Consider the following 21873-nt stretch of genomic DNA (forward strand, 5'->3'; position numbering starts at 1 on the left):
TGGTAGACCCAAATAAAGGATGGTCACCAAGTTGCTATCCCAGTGCCCATCACCTCTCTATTACTGGACATCACTTCCACTTTGGGGTTAATTGGGACTGTATGCAGCCAAGAAAAAATAGGTAAACATCCAGATTCAGAATAAAGGAAGCTCCTTGACATTACATTACAGGATATTCCAAATATCTTTTGCTTATTGCAGTAGATGTTCTGATATACTTCCAGGCCTCCTTTAGAACTGAGGATTTATTCCCCAGCTAGAGTGCTTCCAGGAGAAAGTTCTCAGATAACAGTGCCCTCTGGGACCTCGAGTTGAAGACAGCCACTTTGCCCAATCTCACAACCACTTCCCAGGGCAGCCTGCACCCAATGACTGAACAGTGTGAGACTATAAAGACCCAGCCCCATGGCTCCAACCAGGGATGACTCTGAGGATCATCTCAGCCTCAGAACACCTGAGGCTTTCATTGGCAATGACTGAATCCCAGCTTAACTTTTCCTGCTGCCAAACTTTCCTCCTTAGCTTCCCTTCTGCAACAGTTGACCCCAAGAGCACTCCCTAATAAACCTCCTGCATGTTAATCTCCATGTCAGAATCTGCTCCCTGGAGAACCCAACCTGCAATAATTAGTAATAGAAGTCCTTGTTGAATGACTGATTGTCTTTATGGAGAACTAAGAATGGTGGTAATAGGGCTAAAACTCAGGGTTCTGGAACTAGGTTGTGATGCAAGGCATGCAATTGACTAAAAATGACCCTAAATTCTCTCTGCTTGAACAGTGGGCCCCCACCTCTTTCTCCCTGCAGGAGTTGCTGTATTACCTATGTGGTGGAGGGGAGCTCTCCTATCCCAGGGCCCCAGATTTTCCAGGGGTTAGTGGCAGGTAATACTAGACAAATCCTATAAGCAGCTGAAACCCCAAACCAGATGGCCTAGCACAAAAAGGCCTGATGATTCCCCCTGACAAGGCTGCTTTCTCACATCTACCCTACAAAAGGCAAGACAGCCGAGAGAGCACGTTCCCTTCACTAGAAGACAGAATCTCCCTCCTCTGCAATCTCCCACATGCAGGCCTGACCTCTTCAGGCCTCTCTGAGGGTGCAGAGGAGGAAGGAACAGCAGTGGCTTCTCTTCTCTCACTGACACTGGCTTTATGTAGCTTTCTTTTTCTCCACTAAAGTCTATGCCTTCACCCATGCAAGTGGTGTCATGAAATTTATCTTGAACCTTCATGGCTGACAAACGGAGATCTGGATGGGACCTCTTTGTACAACAGTGTGACCACAAAGGCATGAATTCTGCTTAGTACCAGTTATAACTATTTTGAAATGTCAAAAGGGGTTAATAGCTGCACTGGGGATAGAGACAATCCCTGCCATGAAGAAAGGTCACTAGGAGAGCCAGTGGTGGGGTGACTATGGTGTCTGAATGTCTTCAAAGCCTGAGAAAGGACAGCCTGGAGTGAGCAGTGCCCAGCGGCTGGCCAGAGCTGACTACCCACTGTGGGGCAAGAGCAGAACCGTCTGCAGTGACCATGTGGGCTTCTTCACAGTTGCTGAGATAATAAGCTAAATGGTACAGGAAGTCTATATCCTAGATGGAGGGGCTGAACCCAAGTTCAGCTTCCCTTGGTGTCATTGGCTTTCTTCTCCTGGCAGGAAGACCACATCTTTCCAAGGACTCCCAGATCTTCAGGGCCTGGGCAGGCAGAGTTTGCAGTAAAAGCTGCATCTCAATCCAGAGAGCCTGACTCCAGGATGGCCTGATGCTTTCCCACAGTCAAGGGAGTTTACCTTGCTTTATAAAGGAGGAGAGTAATAAGAGGTCCAGGCCATTGCTCTGTGAGAGGACTGGAGGGTGTACCTTTTCTCCACTCTGACCCTGGCCTCATGAATCTCCCCTTCTTCCAGTAGAGGCTATTCCTTAATTGGAGCTGTGGGACATTGTGGAATTCATCCTAGACCCTGGTATATGACAAGAGAAGGCCCAGATGGGATCCACCTTGCCCCACAAAAGGTCATCTAGTATTTCTCATAAAAATAGCTTACAAGCTTCTGTGTAGCTTTACCTATTAAAACACATTCATGTGCGTTAACTCAGTAAGACCCACATCAATCTAGTGAAGTTGGCAAAGGACATAAAATATAATCCACATGTTTTCAGAAAGAAAACTTGGAACACAAGGTTGGGTAAAGGGCATTTTCCTTCCTGGTTTACGAAAAAATCTTATAAATACACAGAACTTGAATCACAGTTACTTACATGTGTAATGAATTATCTTTTTTAAAAAAGATAAAATTAACTGAAGCTTGTATTACCACAGAAAATCCTGGAGATATGGTCAGCATAATTATAGGGCATGAAATAAACCTTGAGGCTGACTTTAAAACTCTCTTTGATAACAGCTTTAAGGAGAGAGAGATCAGATGTTCAGAGGCTTAGATGAGAGGATGGAGGAGAAAAGAAGTTAGAACAAAGAGAAAGTGATTGATAGTAAAGGACATACAAGTCTATGATTGGGAGTTTTAAGGCAAGGCAGGACCCTCCATGTAGGCCAGAAATGCAAAAGCAACTGTAAAAATATGCCCCCAATACCCTGCGTGATGTAGCCACACAGGATAGTGCGGCATTCCTGGAAGAGTGTGTACTTGTTCCTCTTCTTCTGAAATGCCTGCTCTGCTTCTCCTCCCCTTGAAATACAAAGCCATTTCAATAAAATAAGATCCATTCAATAAACATATATCAGAGGCCCACCAGGTACTAGATATTTGCTGAGGACCAAATATGAAGAAGCCACGGTTTAAGAAACAGACCCACCAATTATTCATGGCACTAGGGATGATGAGTGACTGAAATGGGTTTTCTAGTCTTGCACTCTGAAGAGCATGAGTAATGGCTGCTTGATGTGAGAATTAGCAAATATTTTGCTATTTGCAAAGCGTCATATAACTGCCATCTATTGGGGGGGAGGTGTCACTCCACTGAGTCAGTCTTCCTATAAAATGAAGAAGGGACACGAGTTTTATCCATGCTGATTCTGAATCTTCCTGAACTGTGCCTTTACTTTTGTACTATAATGGTGTATCACCAGGAAGCTAAGCAGCATCGCCTCTCTGAGTTTGCTACTTTTCATAGAATCACTGGTCCTTAAAAGTAGAAGGGACCTCAGAGAGTGACTGCTCTAACCGCCACACAGCACAAAAACCCCTTCCCCAAGGTCCTGACAACTGGTCATACAAACAGGAAGCAGGGTTTCTTCTACTTCCTTTGTGTGCTCTGAAGTGATCTGTTTTAATACAAACACTTTTGCACATGGCATTCTGGGAAGTGAGGATCCACAGGGTGCATTTCTGGGGGTACAAAGATGCTTCTAGAAATCCTAGAAAGCCCCCATGCCACCTCTATATAGAACATGCTCATAAAGCAGATGTTTTCTAGTTTTAATTTTTGTGAACTCTCCGATGGATTAGACCAAACGTCTCCGAGCTTTACTCATAATTGCTACAGTAGGTAATTTGTGCCTGTGGTAACAGTAATTTAGAGTTATTAATGAAAATGAAGTCTGATTAAAAAAAAGCCAAACATCTAAACTCAGGCTGAGTAAAAACATAGAGTATTCACAGGTGAATTTTATCTATTTTCTTTTTCCATCCTAAAAGACCAATATTACTTTGGTTACAATAAGAAAAAGTACATATCACACACAGTCTCATATTGTACGTTTGCTGAACATACCTGTAACCCCTCAATGGCCAGTTTGAGGATTGAAGGTGTCAGTTTGGAGGCTTGTTTGAAGGAAAAATTACTCCAATCTATAATTAAAATGAAACCATTTATCTGAAGCTCCGGATCTTCAATAAGGACTTCCAATGACAGCAGGATGGCCCGGAGGATGTCTGTGAAGGAGTTCCTGCAGCCAGAGCAGAAAGGAGAGAGTGTGCGTGAGTATTAGTGGTGATAGCACTTCGTGTGTAACCGTGCTAGCCTCCTCACTCTACTGCTCTGCGAGCCCAGCCTGCGGCGTCACATCCATGTCTTCTACCCAAAGTGATAGAAACTGCGTTTGCTCAATTTCACAGGAACAATGCTTCAAGACTAACGGGATGAAGCCTCCCTTTGATCTGACTGCACCAGCACCTCAAACTTTACCAGGCGTCTCTCTCTTGTGTTTCCATGGGTCTCTGTGCTCTCCTTCCACCACACCACTGATTGATTTTGTTGAAATTCACCCCTTACACATCTCTCACTCACAGAGCTCTAATATCTTTTAGGGTAGAGACTGGGCCATAATCATAGTTGTGTCCTCAGTACCTAGCTACTTAATGAATCATTCCTGAACAAATGAGGTGAGAAAGGCTTAATCAGAGAGGCTTATTTTGATTAAACTTCTTAGTCCTTTTGTCTGTAAGTTTAAAATCTTGCTAAAAGTGTGAAAACAATTGACACTGCAATTGATGCTATTTTTTAGCTTCAATTCATGGATAGACAAAAAAAAAAGCAAGAATAGCTTATTTTCATTGAGGGTGTACAGAGTGTGATTCAGGAAGGAAATCGCTCTGAGTACTTCGGTAACTATGACAACAGGCAGACCCGAATACAAACTACAGTGACAGTTCTCCAGTGTTGTATGTGTTTCTTCACATCATATATTCCCATTCACCAGTTGATTTTTGTTTTAAATAATTTTCAGACCCGAAGAAATGATGGCATATTCATTCTGCTAATTCACCCAACAAATTATCTGAGCTATAAATTTAAGATCTTAGAGGATCTATAAATTACTGAATTTACTGAATTACTGAATTTTTCTTTTTTTTCTTTTTTTGGTAAGTAGGAAAATATAAGCGTGGATGGCAAGTTATGGCAAAACTGTTACTTCCTTCAGGCTATCATTAAAATCAGATATCCTCTTGTGAAATCAGTGTAAAATGATCAGATTCTTGAGCATTTCAATCTGGCTCAAATTCTAACCAAATCTATTGAGTCCAGATTAGAATTCAGGAAATCTGTGATCGAGCAGTAAACAAGTAGGAATTTACTGAATGTCTGTTAGAAGCTCAGCATTGTGTTTCATACCTGAAGTTATAAAATAGCATGTCATATTTCTACTTTCAAAGAACACTTAATTTAGTTGAAGTGGGGAAGGATATTAGCAACATAAATGGAAAGAGAATAATAAAGTTTTAGTAGTCACAGAAGAGTTTGTGGAGGGTTGAAGGCTTGGGATAAGCCTCGAAAGATGGATAGGATTTTGATGGATAATTGAGAGAAGAAGGAGCAAGACATTTCAGGAGAGAGGAGTGACACAGAAAAATAAAGATATTAGCTTGTTCTCTTTCTGTGCAGTTCTTCTTTTTTTTTTTTAAATTTTATTTATTTATTTATTTTTTCCCCCAAAGCCCCAGTAGATAGTTGTATGTCATAGCTGCACATCCTTCTAGTTGCTGTATGTGGGACTTAGCCTCAGCATGGCCGGACAAGCGGTGCGCCGGTGCCCACCCGGGATCCGAACCCGGGGCCGCCAGCAGCAGAGCGCGTGCACTTAACCGCTAAGCCACGGGGCCGGCCCCTCTGTGCAGTTCTTATTAAAAATTTCTTCCTTGTATCAAGCTAAAATTTTCCTCCCCCAAATCCACCCATTGGGTGTCGTTCTGCTACAAAGAAAAAAAAAACCTCAGGTCTTCCCACACCACACACTTTCAATTATATAAACATGGCAGTCATGACGCCCTAAATAATCTCTAGATTAAAAACATTTTTAGTAACTTTAACCATTTCTCATAGGAAATGGTTTTCAGTATTCTTCTCATCATTACCATTTCCTTTCAGATATACTCTCTTTTAATTTTTAGAGATGTCAAATTCCTATTATTGTAGGGTAAGTTTTCATTAAGGCTTTTTTTGGTTTTTGGTTTTGCATTCACATCAAACATGATCTAAAAACCCAAGTCTTTTTTAGAGATACAGCTTTGTATTGGGAAGAAACATTGATTTAAGTGGAGCATGGGACCAAATATTATGAGTTTAGGCAATTCCAAATGGAAATATGGAAATGCCCAATGGTAAGCTGGAAATGACCATTAGGGAATTAGAGAGTCTAATCCCGGATAAACTTTCTTAGGAAGAGCACACACATGAAGAAAATCAGGACTGAAAGGCTAAGCCTTAGATAACGCCTACATACAGTACTGAGGTTGAAAGAAGAAGAATGAAGGAAATAAAAGGTGAGAGAATCAAGAGAGTATTGTGTTTTTAAAAAAGGTGGGGGAGTGTTTCAAGAGGTAAGAGTATGATAGATTGCATTACTGACCCCAATTCTTCACTTATCTGAGCATCCACACACTAGCTATGGGTTGACCTCATTGATGATACAGTGTATTTCCTGCTCCTTGGCCACGTGACTTGCTTTAACTGATGGCATGTGACAAAAATGACAATGTGCCAATTCCGAGCCTAGCTCTTAAAGACCTCAGATGTTACTACTTGTTCTCTTGTCTTCTGCCACTGTCATGGTAAAAACATGCAACAGCTAACATGCTGGACTGAAGAGAAGGATGAAAAACACAGACCAGTAACTTCCCAGCCAACTAGCAGATCTTCATAAGAGGCAGAGCCACTCAGGTGAACCCGGCCTAAATAAACTCCAGCTGCCCCACAGATGCGTGAGCAATAATAAATGATTGCTTTTTTAAGCCACTGAGTTTGGGGATGGTTTGTTACACAGCGATAGCTATCCAATACCAGAGGGTAGTTAACCCAGTCAAATGCAGCAGAAAGATCAAGGAGAATAAGGAAGGAGCAAGGGCCATTGTATCTGATGACAAGTCGATCTTTGGGGAATTTGAAATAGCACTTTTAGTTGAATGGTGAAGATAGAAATCATTGATTGTGAAAATCTTTAGCAAATCACTTACTACCTCATTTTACTCCTGTATAAATGAGAGATAATACCTCTTCCCATCACATATCCACTTGTATCCACTCCCAAGAAAATACATTGAATTCTGCTTGGAAACCATTTTATGCATTTTCAGGACCAGAAGCTTATTATTGCAGGATAGGCATTGATTGGCACTGAATGAAGTATTACTTTCATGGGATGGTCTCAAGAGAAAAGTAAAAGGATGCTGGACTTCATTATAGTTTCCAAATGTTCAAATGCTTCACTTTTCCAGAGGAACTGGATGGGCAGGAAAAAGTTGAATGGAATGTGTCTCAAGAAATGAGGCTTTACCCCTATTGAGGAGCATGACCCCACTCCATACTTTAGCTGCGATCATTATCTTGAATTCCTTACCTCTTGACTTCCTCATATGAATTTCCTCATGTTTTTCCTCTTTCTTATTTATGACATCTTTGATCCATGAAATCCTCCCAGCTTTTTCTAATTTAAAATACCTACCAGACAAGATACTTTATGTAGTTCCTCCACCCTCAAGGAGGTGGAGCACAACTCCCCACTCCTTAAGTGTGGGCTGAGCATAGTGACTTCCTTCCGAAGAGGAAACATGGAAAGGGGGAAAAAAGAGTAACTTTACAATGGAGACACCTGACAAACACTTCCTCAGCCAGGTGGTTAGGGTCAAGATCAACAGGGATAAATTATGTTGATAGTAGTTACCCTTGATATGGTGACAAAAATGGCACTTTACCTCTGTGATCTTCCTCCCAAAAAACAATAACCCCAGATTAATCAAGAGGAAAACATTAGACAAATTTTAATTGAGGGACATTCTACAAAATACCTGACCAGTACTCCTCAAAATTGTCAAGTTCATAAAAAACCAAGGGAAGTCAGAGTGTCACAGCCAAGAGGAGCTTAAGGAGACATGAAGACTAAATGCAATGTGGATCCTGGATGGGATCCTGGGACAGAAAAAGAATATGAAGTAAAAGCTAAGGAAATCTGGGGCCAGCCCGGTAGCGTAGTGGTTAAGTTCATGCGCTCCACTTCAGCGGCCCTGGGTTCACAGGTTCAGATCCCGGGCACAGACCTACACACTGCTCACCAAGCCATGCTGTGGCTGCATTCCACGTACAAAATAGAGGAAGAGTGGCATAGATGTTAGCTCAGGGACAATCTTCCTCACCAAACAAACAAACAAACAAACAAAAACCCTAAAGAAATCTGAATCAAGTATGGACTTCAGTGAATAATAATGTATCAATATTGGTTCATTAGTTGTAACAAATATACTATACTAATGTAAGTTGTTAATAATAGGGGAAACGGGATGCACGCCCCTTTGCTATCTTCACAATAATTCTGTAAATCTAAAATTGTTCTAAATAAAAAGTTTATTTTTTTAAAAAAAGTGCTTACTAGAGTTTGTATTCTGCCATGGTAAGTTTCCATAATCTTGTAACAAGGTTTCTAAGCAAACCAGAAATGGTCGTAAACAATTCGGCAACGTCATGCAAACTGTGGAAATGAGAACAGAAGAAATTTCCAGAATTTCTTCATTCTACCAACTCATTTAGACTTACACATTGTTTAAGTCAAATAACCCAGAGGAAAAAACTTATTTTGTGTATTGTCTACAATTACAATTCCATCAGTGTAGTTTAGCACTTGTATCAAAATGAACAAACAGGTGACAAATGGATATTTACAGTTCTTCAATCCTTTTCTATAATTTGCATAGCATTTATATAGTCAGTTCTGGATTATATCAGTTTTAGATTGATAATTAAAAGTTCCAATGTGATAATGCATGTCAAAGTATTATGTGAACTGCAAATTGCCAATGAAATGTAAAGAACTGTATTATCAGAAAATAGAAAACTTCAACTTTTCCCAGAAAAGGATAATTTCATATTGATTAGCACTTATTGATGGTTTATCTACAAGGGCTTCATCATTATACTGTGACCAATTAGAGATTATGAGTAGTGACTCATTTGTAGGTTCTACTGTTGTTTTTATGAATTGAGCACCCAACATCACTACCAAACGCTTTAAAATCTAAGTCAACAGCATAATACAAATGAGATACAAAATAGTGGAAAATAGTAAGTGTTTTACCAACAAGAAGATATTTAAGTTTCAAGAAGCGACTGCTCTGTGCTTTGAATTTTTAGTGGAGATTCTTAAACCTAGATCCCAGGGCTAGATCATATAAGAAAAAAAGAGGCTAAATGTGATCAGATAACCACGTAAACATACAATGTGGCTGCTAGTGATACTGTGTCTCAGAAGGAACAGGGAGAAGCCTCTTAGTCAATTCTGAAATCACAGCGAGTGTTCCTATGCTAATTTTTCTGCATATAGCAGTAAGAAGTCTGTTAATGTTAGTAGTTAAAGCTCTTTGGCCAGTTATATCTTCACACTCAATATCATTGTGTTTATTATTTTTTCTTGGGAATTTTTTAAGGTCCTCCTTAAATCACAAAGTAGTTTTGCAGATAGTGTGCTACCAAATATCTATTCACAGGTACAGAAACATTGCATCTGAGCATGCTTCCTTATCTCTTCAGCGCATTTGAAGCTTCTTTCAAAGTTAATGACTAAAATACCCATGGCATGGCTTTCCCAGTTACCGAGGGTGTTTTGCCCCTTATCTGATAATGATGCCTAAGCCAAGGTGGAGAGGAAAATGTGCTCTGTCTGCACCTTCTCTGGTGCATTTTGGCCTCTGGACATAGCAAGAACCCTCTTTTGGTCACATGGCAAAAGAGTCTGTACTCAACGGCTTAACATTTTAGCTCTCCCACACACCACGCGTGCAACTATGTGTGGAAGAGTAAGGTTCAGCCAGGGATAATTTCCCGTTCCTCTATGTAGAAGGTTGCTGCGACAGTTATGCAAAATAATATGTGTGAAGGAGCTTTGCAAGTTAGAAAGCACATCCCAATAGGAGGCAGTATTTCTACTTACACGGATTATAGGGATACCTGTCTTGGTTACATTGCTTTCACGGTGGTGATGGCATCAGGACATCGGGAAACGTGCAAAATTCAATTGTATGTCCAAGTGAACCTATTTTTCTCCTCTTCTAGGGCTGAGGGTCTTTGAAAAATGGTCTGAAATGAGAATTCTGGTGATATGTTTTCCTAAAAGGGTTCTAATAATTCCTACATGAATCAGGTTTTAGTTGGATGGACTCTGTGTGTCATTGTGCATCTAGGCAAATGAATTCATATTTCTCAATGGGGTAATCAAGGAAAAATTTAAAAAAATTATTTGTGTTCTGAAATTATGAGATGCAAGTAAGATACTAACAAAAGTGTTTAGTTTTGCTGTACTAGAATTAATATTTGCAAGAGCTTATTCTTAAATTTACTACTTTGAACGTTAGCTGGAATGTCAAATTAGGTGATTACTTTTCTCAGCAGGAATGATCATCCAGAGAACAGAAGCCTGGGACTTAATTCTGCCTCACATGGTTTGATGGGGCTCACACTCTCAAGAGGAGAAAGAAAGGAAGAAAGGGAAGGAGAGAGCAGGGAAGAAAGGAAGGAGGAAGAAAGAAAGAATGCAAAAGGAAAGAAAGAAAAGAAAATCTTGCAGCTAATTTTTTTGAATTTTTTTATTGATGTTTTAATAGTTTATAACATTGTGAAATTTTGGGTTGTACATTTTTGTTTGTCCATCACCATATATATGTCTCCCTTCACCCCTTGTGCCCACCCCCTACCCCCATTGCCCCTGGTAACCACAATACAGTTTTCTCTGTCCGTGTGTTGGTTTATATTCCACATATGAGTGAGATCATACAGTGTTTGTCTTTCTCTTTCTGGCTTACTTCACTTAACATAATACCCTCCAGACCCACCCATGTTGTTGCAAAAGGGACGATTTTGTCTTTTTTTATGGCTAAGTAGTATTCCATTGTATATATATACCACATCTTCTTGATCCAATCGTCAGTAGAGGGACACTTAGGTTGCTTCCGCTTCTTGGCTATAGTGAATAACGCTGCAATGAACATAGGGATGCATAAACCTCTTTGGGTGGTTGATTTCAGGTTTGTTGGATAGATTCCCAGTAGTGGGATAGCTGGATCATAGGGCATCTCTATTTTTAATTCTTTGAGGAATCTCCATACCATTTTCCATAGAGGCTGCACCAGTTTGCATTCCCACCAGCTATATATGAGGGTCCATGTTTCTCCACATCCTCTCCAACATTTGTTGTTTTTTGTCTTGGTGATTATAGCCATTCTAATGGGCATGAGGTGATATCTTAGTGCAACTAATTTTTGATCTCTAGTAATTTTATCCTATTCTGTTCAGTAAAGAAAACTTTTGGATTTGTGTTAGCATAAGAATATAATTCCTTGTAACACCAGAATAATGAGTTGCCTATTGATTTATTATTAGTTGTAATATGGGAATATCTGGCTCTCAAAGCCTCAGCATCAGATACAAGAAATAATGTCTTCAACATTATTCAAACATCTTCTAACAATGAGGCCCAGTTCCTAAAGTGTAGAGTTTTAGATAAGGGGCAAGCTAAAGCATATCACCTTCTTTCTGAATTTTTGGTTCATTTCAGGTAACAGAACCTCAACTAACATACTATATGTTTTAAAAAAAACAAGTATAGTCATTTTAAATATTTGTCTACCTCCACCAAGTATAACAGTAATATATGGGAAGAGTCTGGGGCAGTCATCCTTAGCACCAACCCACCTCTAATTCAACTATTTGCTCATTGAGGATGGAACAAAAAGGGTAGTGTTCTTGTGTAAGAACAGAGCCCTGATTTTGAGCTAGTGTAGAGAAAATAGCAATGAAAATGGTGAAGACAGTGTTCTCTCACTCAAGTAAAGCATGAAGATAAGAGGCTGTGTTTCTCTAGACCAAACCTGACGGGACTATCCATCTCTGGATATAGACATAAGAATGCAAAGTATTCGCATCTACCTTTCAAAATGACACTGAAACCAAAGCTCTCAAATTCCAATCTGCCAGGATTCTTCCTTGTTTGTGTTTCTGTGGTGAACAAGAGTATAAATTATGTGTGTGTGCACACATACAATAATTCACCGTTTAGAGTTGCTTCCATTCCGTTTTTTTTGTTTTAAATGAAAAGATGGTTTGAATAAATCAACATTTTATCACATTTGGTCCAAGTGCTTCTAAATTCTCCCAAGAATTGAAGAGAATAAAATTAACATCAAATGCATCTATCTGCTCACTTAAACAGCCAATGCAATTTCTTATCATTCAATGTCTTGTTTTAAAATTTTTGAAATACCTGGAACTGGATAAGGAATCAGGAGGCATTTATTCAAAGATTTAACAAAGTTCTACTTTGTGGAAGACATGTAAGATAAGAGGGTATTTTTCAATTTTCTCATAGATGGAAACCAGTAGGAGACATTCAAAAATATGTACATGGGAGGTAATGAAGCATAGTCATTAAAAGCATAGGGTTTGGAGTTAGCAGACTCTGATTCAAATCCTGGCTGTTCTATGTGAGCTTAGCAAGTTACTGTCTCTCTCTCTGTAGTTCAGTTTCTTCATCTCTAGAAGGAGGATCATAGCACTTACCTGACTGGTAATGATAAAGTGAGATAATGTACACAAAGCCATAGCAGAGCAACTGGCTCAACTAATCCACAGAAGGAGCTGATGGTCATGGTGGTTTTCGTTATTATGTAAGTGAATATGATATCAGGTAGAAAGTAATAGGGTTGCAAAGTGCTTGGGAGTTACAAAAAGAGATCACTTATGGCTGGAGGGTTTCAGAACATTTTCAATTGTGCTGTGAAGAATGGGAGGGTTTGGACACTGGACATAGAAGGAAAAGGGCACATAAACAGTAAGATCTGAGAGTGTAGAGACTATTGTATTGGCAGCAATGGCAAGTTTGCTTGTGCCATGAGACAAGTGAAAAGGAATATAGAAATAAGGTTAGATTTGTGATCCATCTTTATTCTCCTTGCTGGGAGAACTACGGGCTGTTTATGCAGAGGAAGGAAGCAATGGAAACTATGCTTTAGGAAGATTTGACTAGCAACAGGGATTATATGGATTGGAGTCAGGAGACTGGAGCCATGCAGTGCAATTAGGAGGAGGCGATTGCAATACATTAGGTGAGAGCTGAGTGGAATTGATAGAGATATGAGAAGAACTATGAGGGACGCTACCCAAGACTTAGTTATAGATTAGATGTGGGTGTGAAGAGAGGAAGGACAGTGGTACTGTTAAGGACAGAAGGAACTCTGTTGGGTAGGAAATGAGTCAGAAGTGCTGGAGTTGCATCCAGTTCTTACACAGTAAGAGTCAGCACCAAGGACAGCAACATACAATATTAACATTAGTATTAATATGACAACACCAGGGCTGTCAATGGGGTGTTTAGAAGTGCATGGCTGTGTGCGGTCTGCATTCTTACCACTCAAGCGATTAAATAAGCAGATACTATGTCTGTAGGAGAGACTATATCCTGTCCTGTTTGTAAGAAGGGACCACTTGCCTCTCTAGCCTAGACTATGAACTCCGTCAGAGCTGGGAGTGCGTAGTACTTGTCTTTGAATTCCTGGAAATAACCAGTACCCACACATAGTAGATGCTCAACAAATGGTTCTTAGTGAAGGAGCAAAGGCAGGCATCTTAAACCAACCCATTGGAAGTTCTGAAATACCGAAAATAGACAAAACCCATTCTAGGAGCGCTAGTGGGTGAATTTCTTTCCTCTTTGATGCCTCTCATGCTCATTGCTAGGAGCAGTGATGTCAGATGTGGGTCCTTAAGTACTTTTTCCATCATGGCTCATATTTATAGAATAATATGCTACTGACCACCATGTATCCAAGTGTTAGAAGGGAAACTAAGCTTTAAGATTTGATTTTGGTTTAGGAGAGGGCCATGTCTGCATTCACATAAGGTTAATGTGGGTATGAATGAAGACAGTAAGAAAATGACAATCTAGAACAGTTAATAATATATGCTAGATGGATGTTCACAGATAGGAAGGCTGGTATACTACAAGATTCTTACCCCATTAGGAAAGAACTGGTCCCCAAACACCACTTTAAGGAAGCCTGAAATGCAAGTGAGGAAGAGGTTTATTTCATCCAGCTCTCTGGATGTAGATTGGGCTAGAGTCTATAGGGAGCAGTAAAAGAAGAATAAAAAAAACACCTCAGTGGAAGTGAGCTATGAGCATTCCATCCATTACTAAACGACTATGAAAAATTAATTTCATGCCTGTCTATTCTGGTAACTACTTTGGCTGAGGAGCTTCAGAAAAGTAAAAACTAGGAAGAGTCCCAAGAATGCAAAAAAGCACTTGATACTAAATACTAGGCAAGGAGCTAGGATTATGTCAGCCTAACCTAGGTCGCAAACTGCAAAATCTCTCCTGAAGTGAGTGAATTAATGTGGATGGCCACATTACTCTTACTTCCAATGGAATTCAGTAGACATTTATAAATCTTGCATGGGGTTCATCATAATGTGCTAGTCACTACTAAAATGGAATATTCTTTCCTCTAAGCCTATCTGGCTCTTATAACCACAAAATCACTTTCAGGATAAGAAATTGGACAATAAGATGAGAAGGCATTTTAGGAAAACATCCATCCCATGGTATTACATTGCTTTGAATCATTTTACCCTCCTGAGGTCCTTCTTTCTGGGTGATACACTGCAATCACTCTTGCAATCAAGAGGTTCCTTTCTGAAATCACAAACTCTGATAATAGAGTGTAAGGAAACTTGAATTAAATAGTCCATTAGCAAAACAAGTCTGTAGATGTTGCATTTCACGGAAGACACACCAGTGACTTGAGTTGGAAGTATACAACATCTCGTAATTTTAATTAATTTTATAAAATTGCCTTCCTCCAATGAAAACTCCATACTTATGTACTTAATAGAGACATCAATATATTCTGGCAGGATAACAAGATCTTAAAACCAAAGTCCCAAGGCTCTAAAATTAGTTGCCTGTAACTAGGAGTCTCAAACCTGAAGAGTATGGGTAATTCATGTCAGAAGATTTAATACACTCATTGAATTTAGAGAGTCTGCAATCTGATTGAAGTTTTCCAAGTTGGTTTATCTTTTCCCCTTTTTAAAATTCTAGCCTTCTTAATCATAAGCTACTGAAATAGCAGCAAGCAATCAAATTTATGAAAGATTAAAAGGAGAGAGCCACGGGCTGGCCCCATGGCTTAGTGGTTAAGTGCGCGCGCTCCGCTGCTGGCAGCCCGGGTTCAGATCCCAGGGGCGCACCAGCGCACCGCTTGTCCGGCCATGCTGAGGCCGCATCCCACATACAGCAACTAGAAGGATGTGCAGCTGCAACATACAACTATCTACTGGGGCTTTGGGGGGGAAAAATAAATAAAATTAAAAAAAAAAAAAAAGGAGAGAGCCACAGGAAAACAATATGTAATGGAAAGAGAAGTCTTATTTTCATAGGTAGTATATTCAGGATAGCTTTCTAATCCACCCTGACAGAAAGGCAACTTGTTGGCCAGTTTCCAAATAGGTATTCTTCTATCTGGCTGCCACTCTTCAACTATTCCATCTTCTTCAAGACACTTCAAGGTTACTGGATTCTTGGGGAGAGAAAGATATATGGCTCGCATGACCTTCACGGCTATCAGGCTCAGGAAGACCCTTACCACTGTTTACACCGTTTCTGACTTTCGGCACCAGGAAGGTAAGTCTGATGGGAAGAATTTCTGGTCTTGATCAACTCCTATAATGGCTCACAAATCACAATAATGACAAGCAGCTTGATTATCCTTCTGAAACCAGGATAAATATATCCCACAGCCCAGAGTGGAAAAGCCTCCTGCAAATCTCACCTATGCTTCTTTCTAGAACTAAATATGTGCTTAATTTCAGCAGGAAAAATCCCCTGTGGCAGTTTCAGAAGACAGCTAGAACCTAGAGTGCTGTGCCTATAACAGTTAATTGGCAGGACCAGACATGTCAGAATAGAGATGTGGGAGTTCCTAGAATTCTCCTAGAAGAGGGCCCACATGCATATCCGCTGGGCCCCAACCCAGCCCAAAGCAGGCAGGTCACGGAGACTAAAGAGTGGTAATGCCCTCTCCCTGCACTCTCTTCATAAACCAGTGGGCTGGGAGCTCCAATGGACCCACTTACTGAGCCCCAGTCAGAACACAGTCTCCTTATTTTTACCTTGTTTAATTCTAGGAATGAGAAGCAAAACAAAAGGTAACATTTAATACACTAATGAAAAAACAAACATAGGCTCAACACAGTTCATTTAACAACGACAACAAAAGGATTGGTTGACTTTTCCTACCCGAGGTACAGTGTGCATGGAGGGCTAATTTTGCCTACAAGACAACTTTACCCATGGAGGCTCTGATGCCTCTCTGGGGAATTATTTTATGGAGGTGGTTAAAGACAACATTGGTTTCTTTTACTTAATTACATCACAGATTATCACTTGGCAATTCTCTAAGCAATTAGAGCCAGTGGTTATTATTTATTGCTGCCACTTAGCAGCTACACTGCAGGAGATACTGTAAAACATCAACATACATTTATCTTTGACATAGGTCCAAAATATCCTACTCTGAATAGCAGAACAGAATTTGGAAAACACATTACATATGTATATAGATACATAATTTATATATTTTAACTACACAAATAGAAAATACAAAATTTTAGGACTTGGGATTTTGCTGTAGCAGGATTTCATTGCCTATATTTATCCTAACAAAATCTCAGAGATTGTAAAGGACTATTTAGAAAGATCAGCAGTTTAATTTCCAAAGAGGAAAAGAGGGAAAAATTTAAATGCTCGGGCTCTGGAGAAGTCTATCTCAACTTTTCCCTCCTGCTTTAATCCTTGCCTGCTGTAAATTGACAGGCTATTACCTGTCCCTTTTGCTATTAACCAAGGCACAAGGAGGGTTTTCCTCATTCTGGCTCATACAGAACATTCCCAGAGGAAGAACTGGAACTTTCTGTCTCCTTCACCCACATTCAGGAATCAGGGATGGTACTTACCCCCCTACATAATTCTCTTGTTCCTGAGGTAACATATAAATATCACAAGTAATTGGTGACTGCAGCAAGTCAAAGTTCTGGGGAAGCTTGAAGGGAGAGTGGATTAAGATGGAGGCTGGTTCTTCCAGAACGGATTTATAATTCAAATAGAATGAGACAATTGAGAGCTAGCAGGAATCTTTGTGATTACCTGGTGATTCTCAACTGAAGGTAGAATCACTCCCTCCCCATTTGGGGGATATCTGGTAATGTGTGTATAGGAGGGGGGTCATCACTGGTTTTCACAATGTTTGGAGAACTATTAGCATTTATTGGGCAGGAGCCAGTAATGTTAAATATCCTGCAATGTACAGTACAGCGCCCAGAATAAGATCCCATCTCAAATGCTAGTAACTTCTTTATCTTAAACAATGAAGTTCAGATCCAGAGAAACTCAATGAAACCACATGAACCGTTAGTTGCACAGTTGTAACAAAGTTCCTGACTCCTAGGTCCAGTATGCCTGTCACATCTCTGAGACTCACAGAACATTACAAAGGAAGAAATATTGACTCTAATGGGAGGCTGAGCAATGTATGGAATCAAGACTATTTCTTGCTGCTTCTCTCTCGCATTTTCTTCCTCTGTATCTAGACCATTCTTTCCCTTCTCTTCACCAGGCTAACTCTCATTTTTTAAATCTTGAGTCAAATGTCGCTCTCTTAGGGAGGTCTTCCTACCACAGAAAGTAGCAGAGTATTGACAAGGACTCCCATGTTGATCAAACTTTAGCCAGGCTCCTCTGACTTCTTTCTTTGACTAGCCTCATCCTTAGTCCACATCCTTGGCTTGCAGGGCAAAAAATCCAACTAAGCCAGTTTACTAAGAATCTCTGTACCCTTGATATCTAATCAAGTTCCTCTCTGCTCCCTTCCCATCCTTGACACCTAACCAAGTTCCTCTTAGCAATTTCCCATCCACTCCCTCACCCTGCCCATTGGCTATAAATCTCCACTTGTCTCTTGTATTTGGAGTTGAGTTCAAATCTCCCCTATTACAATAGTCTTAATTGGACCCTGGAGAACTCTGCTTGTGCTCCCAGGAACTGGTCCTGGGGAAGACTTCTTCCATTTATTTGTTCTAATGAGCTTTCCCTGTAGGCAAGGCAGAAATTTGTGTCAATGGATGGGACAGGAAAAGGTAGAACTGTACGAGGCTTGGAAAATATCCTTCGGGGTATTCAGTTTACAAAGGAGACAATCTGGTACCTTGGGGTTACATGGATGGAGTGAAGGGCTAGGATACCATTGAGTAGGGCAGACCCTTTCAGTTATTATTCCATACTGGATGGAATGCATTCATTTTTGCCAATTTATGTATTTTACATGGACACATTTATCATCATTGAAAGACTGAAGAAATCTACTAGAAAAATCAACTCTAGTATTTATTGCTTACAAGAAGTCACAAATTCTTCAAGCATCAGTGGAAGAGCTTTTGTTTGTTATTCCACACCAGGTACTATGAAATGATATTTCATATTTCATATTATCATATTTCATATGATACTCACATATTCTGTATTTTGGCCTAATGCAAAGTTGTCAAGAAAAAACTGTTATATCTTTTTTTTTCCTCCAGGCTAATCTTGAAACTTAACAACACAGAAACTTCTTCTCAATTTATCTGGCTCTGGTGACTTGGACAGTGCCATCTCAGAAGAGCACAAAGTTTATTGGTTTACAGGCGAAAGACACTGTTTTGGTCCAGGTGAATTTCACCCAGGTTGAGCTGTCTTAGAAGACAGGAATGGAGCTGACGTTTAAGGATCACCTAACATATGCCAGGTACCATACGCCACACGCACCCTCTCGTTACCCTCACAATAACCCTGTAAGGTAGGCATTAATGCACACAAATGTAGAAGTTGTGGCTCAAAGAGGTCACTGATGGAAAGCCACACAGCAAAGGGATGAGCAGAGATTAGACCCAGGTGTCTAAGTGCATAGTCTACAGTCTGTTCTGAGGGAATCTTGAACAGGGAATGTGGATCTGACTTGAATACTCCCTACAAAAATATCTCTTGACACCATAAATCAGGCAAAGAGAAAAACCTGCTTGCGGCACTTGGCAGCTGCTCAGAGAAAGGCCTGCTCTGGGAACTTCCCTTTGCCTCAAATGTTTGGAAGTAAACAGGTCCACCCAGGCCGTACTTCTGGCATCTTCCACTTCTGTCTCCCAGCCCAGGTTTCTTCTTTTTTTTGGTGCCCACCCGCAACACCCTTCCCCTCTCCAGAGGCCCTGTCCCTCCCACTCTTTGCAATGGAAACTGGGAAGGATTGAGAACCATTCCCGTTCTGTGATTGGTTGACTGTTGATTCTGCTTTAAATGCATGTACACAAAATGCTTGTTCAATCAGGTTTTTAAAGGTTTTTATCTCTGACTGTGGGATGCTTTCCATAGTCAAAGGATTTCCAGGGTGGGAATGGAGAAACGGGGCTTCCAGAATCACCTACACTCCAAATAAAACTCTGCTTCAGCTTTTTTTTAAGGTGATTCGAGAATATCTAACTCCATTTACACACAGAGACTAGGAGGGCCTCCTAAAGCACCAAGAAAGCAGACCCTTTGGCTGAAAATCATGACTAAGTGGTCTCCTTTTGGACTTTTCCTCCAGATCCCAATACACAGATTCCTGTCCATCTCTGCACAAGTCTGCCCTTTCCCAAACTCCCTCTGGACCTGCCACAATGGCTCTCCAGATCCGCAAGTGTTGTGGGTTTTTTTGTGTGTGTGTGTGAGGAGGATCAGCCCTGAGCTAACATCTGATGCCAATCCTCTTCTTTTTTTTTTTGCTAAGGGAGATTGGCCCTGAGCTAACATCTGTGCCCATCTTCCTCCACTTTATACGGGACACCATCACAGCATGGCCTGACAAGTGGTGTGTTGCTGCGTGCCCGGGATCCGAACCTGAGAACTCTGGGCCACCAAAGCGGAGCGCGCACACTTAACTGCTTGCACCACCGGGTGGCCCCTGTAGGTTGTTTTGAGGGCTGAGACGTGTGTCATCCCAGTGTTCAGCGCAGGGCAGTGCTCATAGCTAGTGCTAGGTAAGACAGAAGAAAAGGGAGATTCAGATTCAGTTCTAGATACAGGATAGAGCGGTGGACAACTCAAATGCCTATGAGGCAGGACTTGTGAATGAATGAAGCAGGTTGGGAAACACAGGCCCATTGAAGAGGATATGACCACAGGAGGAGTTACCACTAGACACTAAGAAAAGCTAGAAATTGGGATTTCTAATGTGAATCTTCCAATGTTTAAACATTGACTGACAGGTCTGCCCCTACCATTTGCGGAGCCTGGGATAGGAGTACAAATGCAGGCCCATATACCATATGTCTAAATACTTAATGATTAGAAACCAAGCCAAAAAATTGTTAAATAAAATGTCTTCTAGCTCCTACTTTGACAAATATACTTTCATGACAACCTGGAAGGCCAGGTTCTAATTTAGAATTCTTGGGATCTTTTGAACTCCATACCCGATTGTGGTACTACTGAGAAAGCCAAGCCCAGCACCTGGGTGTACCGCTCCCTGCTTATTTTTATTATCATGATTTTATTTTCAAAGGTGTTCAGAGGATTTTTCACTCTCTCTCTCTCTTCTTATTGAGGTAACATTGGTTTATAACATTATATAAGTTTCAGGTATACAACATTTTAATTTGACTTCTGTATATGTGCTCCATACAGAAAGTCCAGTTTGCACCCATCTCCAAACAATTGACCCCCTTTACCCATTTTGCCTCCTCCCACCCCCCCTTCCCCTCTGGTAACCACCACTCTGTCCTCTGTATCTATGTGTTTGTTTTTGTTTTGTTTGTTTGTCATGGATTTTTATCTACTCTACATATGAGTGAGATCATCCAGTATTTATCTTTCTCCATCTGACTTATTTCACTTAGCTTAATACCCTCAAGGTTCATCCATGTTGTCACAAATGGCAAGATTTCGTTCTTTTTCATGGCTGAGTACTATTCCATCATATATATTTATCACATTTTCTTTATCCATTCATCCATTGATGGGCACCTAAGTTGTTTCCATGTCTTTACTATTGTAAATAATGCTGCGATGAACATGCGGACACATGTATCTTTTTGGATTAGTGTTTTCATATTCTTTGAATGCATGTCCAGAAGTGGAATAGCTGGATCACATGGTAGTTCTATTAATTTTTTGAGGAATCTCCATACTGTTTTCCATAGTGGCTGCACCAATTTACATTCCCACCAGCAGTGTATGAGGGATTCCTTTTCTCCACAACCTCCCCAACACTTATTTCTTGTCTTTTTGATAATAGCCATTCTAACAGGCATGTGGTTTTGATTTGATTTTCCCTAACAACTAGTGATGTTGAATATCTTTTCATGTACCTTTTGGCCATCTGTATGTCTTCTTTGGAAAAATGTCTATTCAAATCATCTGCCCATTTTTTAATCAGATTGTTTGATTTTTGTTGTTGAATTGTATGAATTCTTTATATATTTTGGATATTAACCCCTTATCAGATGTATGGTTTGCAAATATCTTATCTCGCCCCCTGCTTTTTTCACCCCTGGCTTTTTCTGATGTAGGAGGGGCCTTGCATACAAAGAGATGGACAACCCAGTTCACACATCTAAGTTCCAACCATGTGTCCTTCAGACAGTGTCCCCTTGGTTATGTCTCAGGCCTGGAGGTGCATATCTGTGCACACTTGGAAAAGCCAGATCTAGGGAAGAGGCCCACACAGGCTATGGAAGTGAGCTTGGGACTACTTGGGAAGGAAACTCCAGGGTGCTGGGTTCCAGAGCACCACCTAGGAGGGGAGGGCATGGACTTCTGATGGGCTCTTCTTGGCCCTACGGACTCCTGTAGGGAGCAGCCCCTCCTGG

The 21873-nt window shown here is 40.6% G+C and overlaps 1 protein-coding gene across 1 annotated transcript in view; it reads right to left on the reverse strand.

Annotated features, from left to right (window-relative positions):
- The window catches only part of CLVS1 (clavesin 1), a 172032-nt gene that overhangs the window by 97676 nt on the left and 52483 nt on the right, over positions 1-21873 (reverse strand). The window contains exon 2 of the mRNA XM_004435731.3: positions 3736-3910. Within this exon, the coding sequence (XP_004435788.1) occupies positions 3736-3910 (175 nt within the window). The remainder of the gene's footprint in view (positions 1-3735; positions 3911-21873) is intronic.

The sequence above is a fragment of the Ceratotherium simum genome, chromosome 31 (assembly GCF_057802395.1).
Source record: "Ceratotherium simum simum isolate JZ-2026a chromosome 31, ASM5780239v1, whole genome shotgun sequence".
NCBI lineage: Eukaryota > Metazoa > Chordata > Mammalia > Perissodactyla > Rhinocerotidae > Ceratotherium > Ceratotherium simum.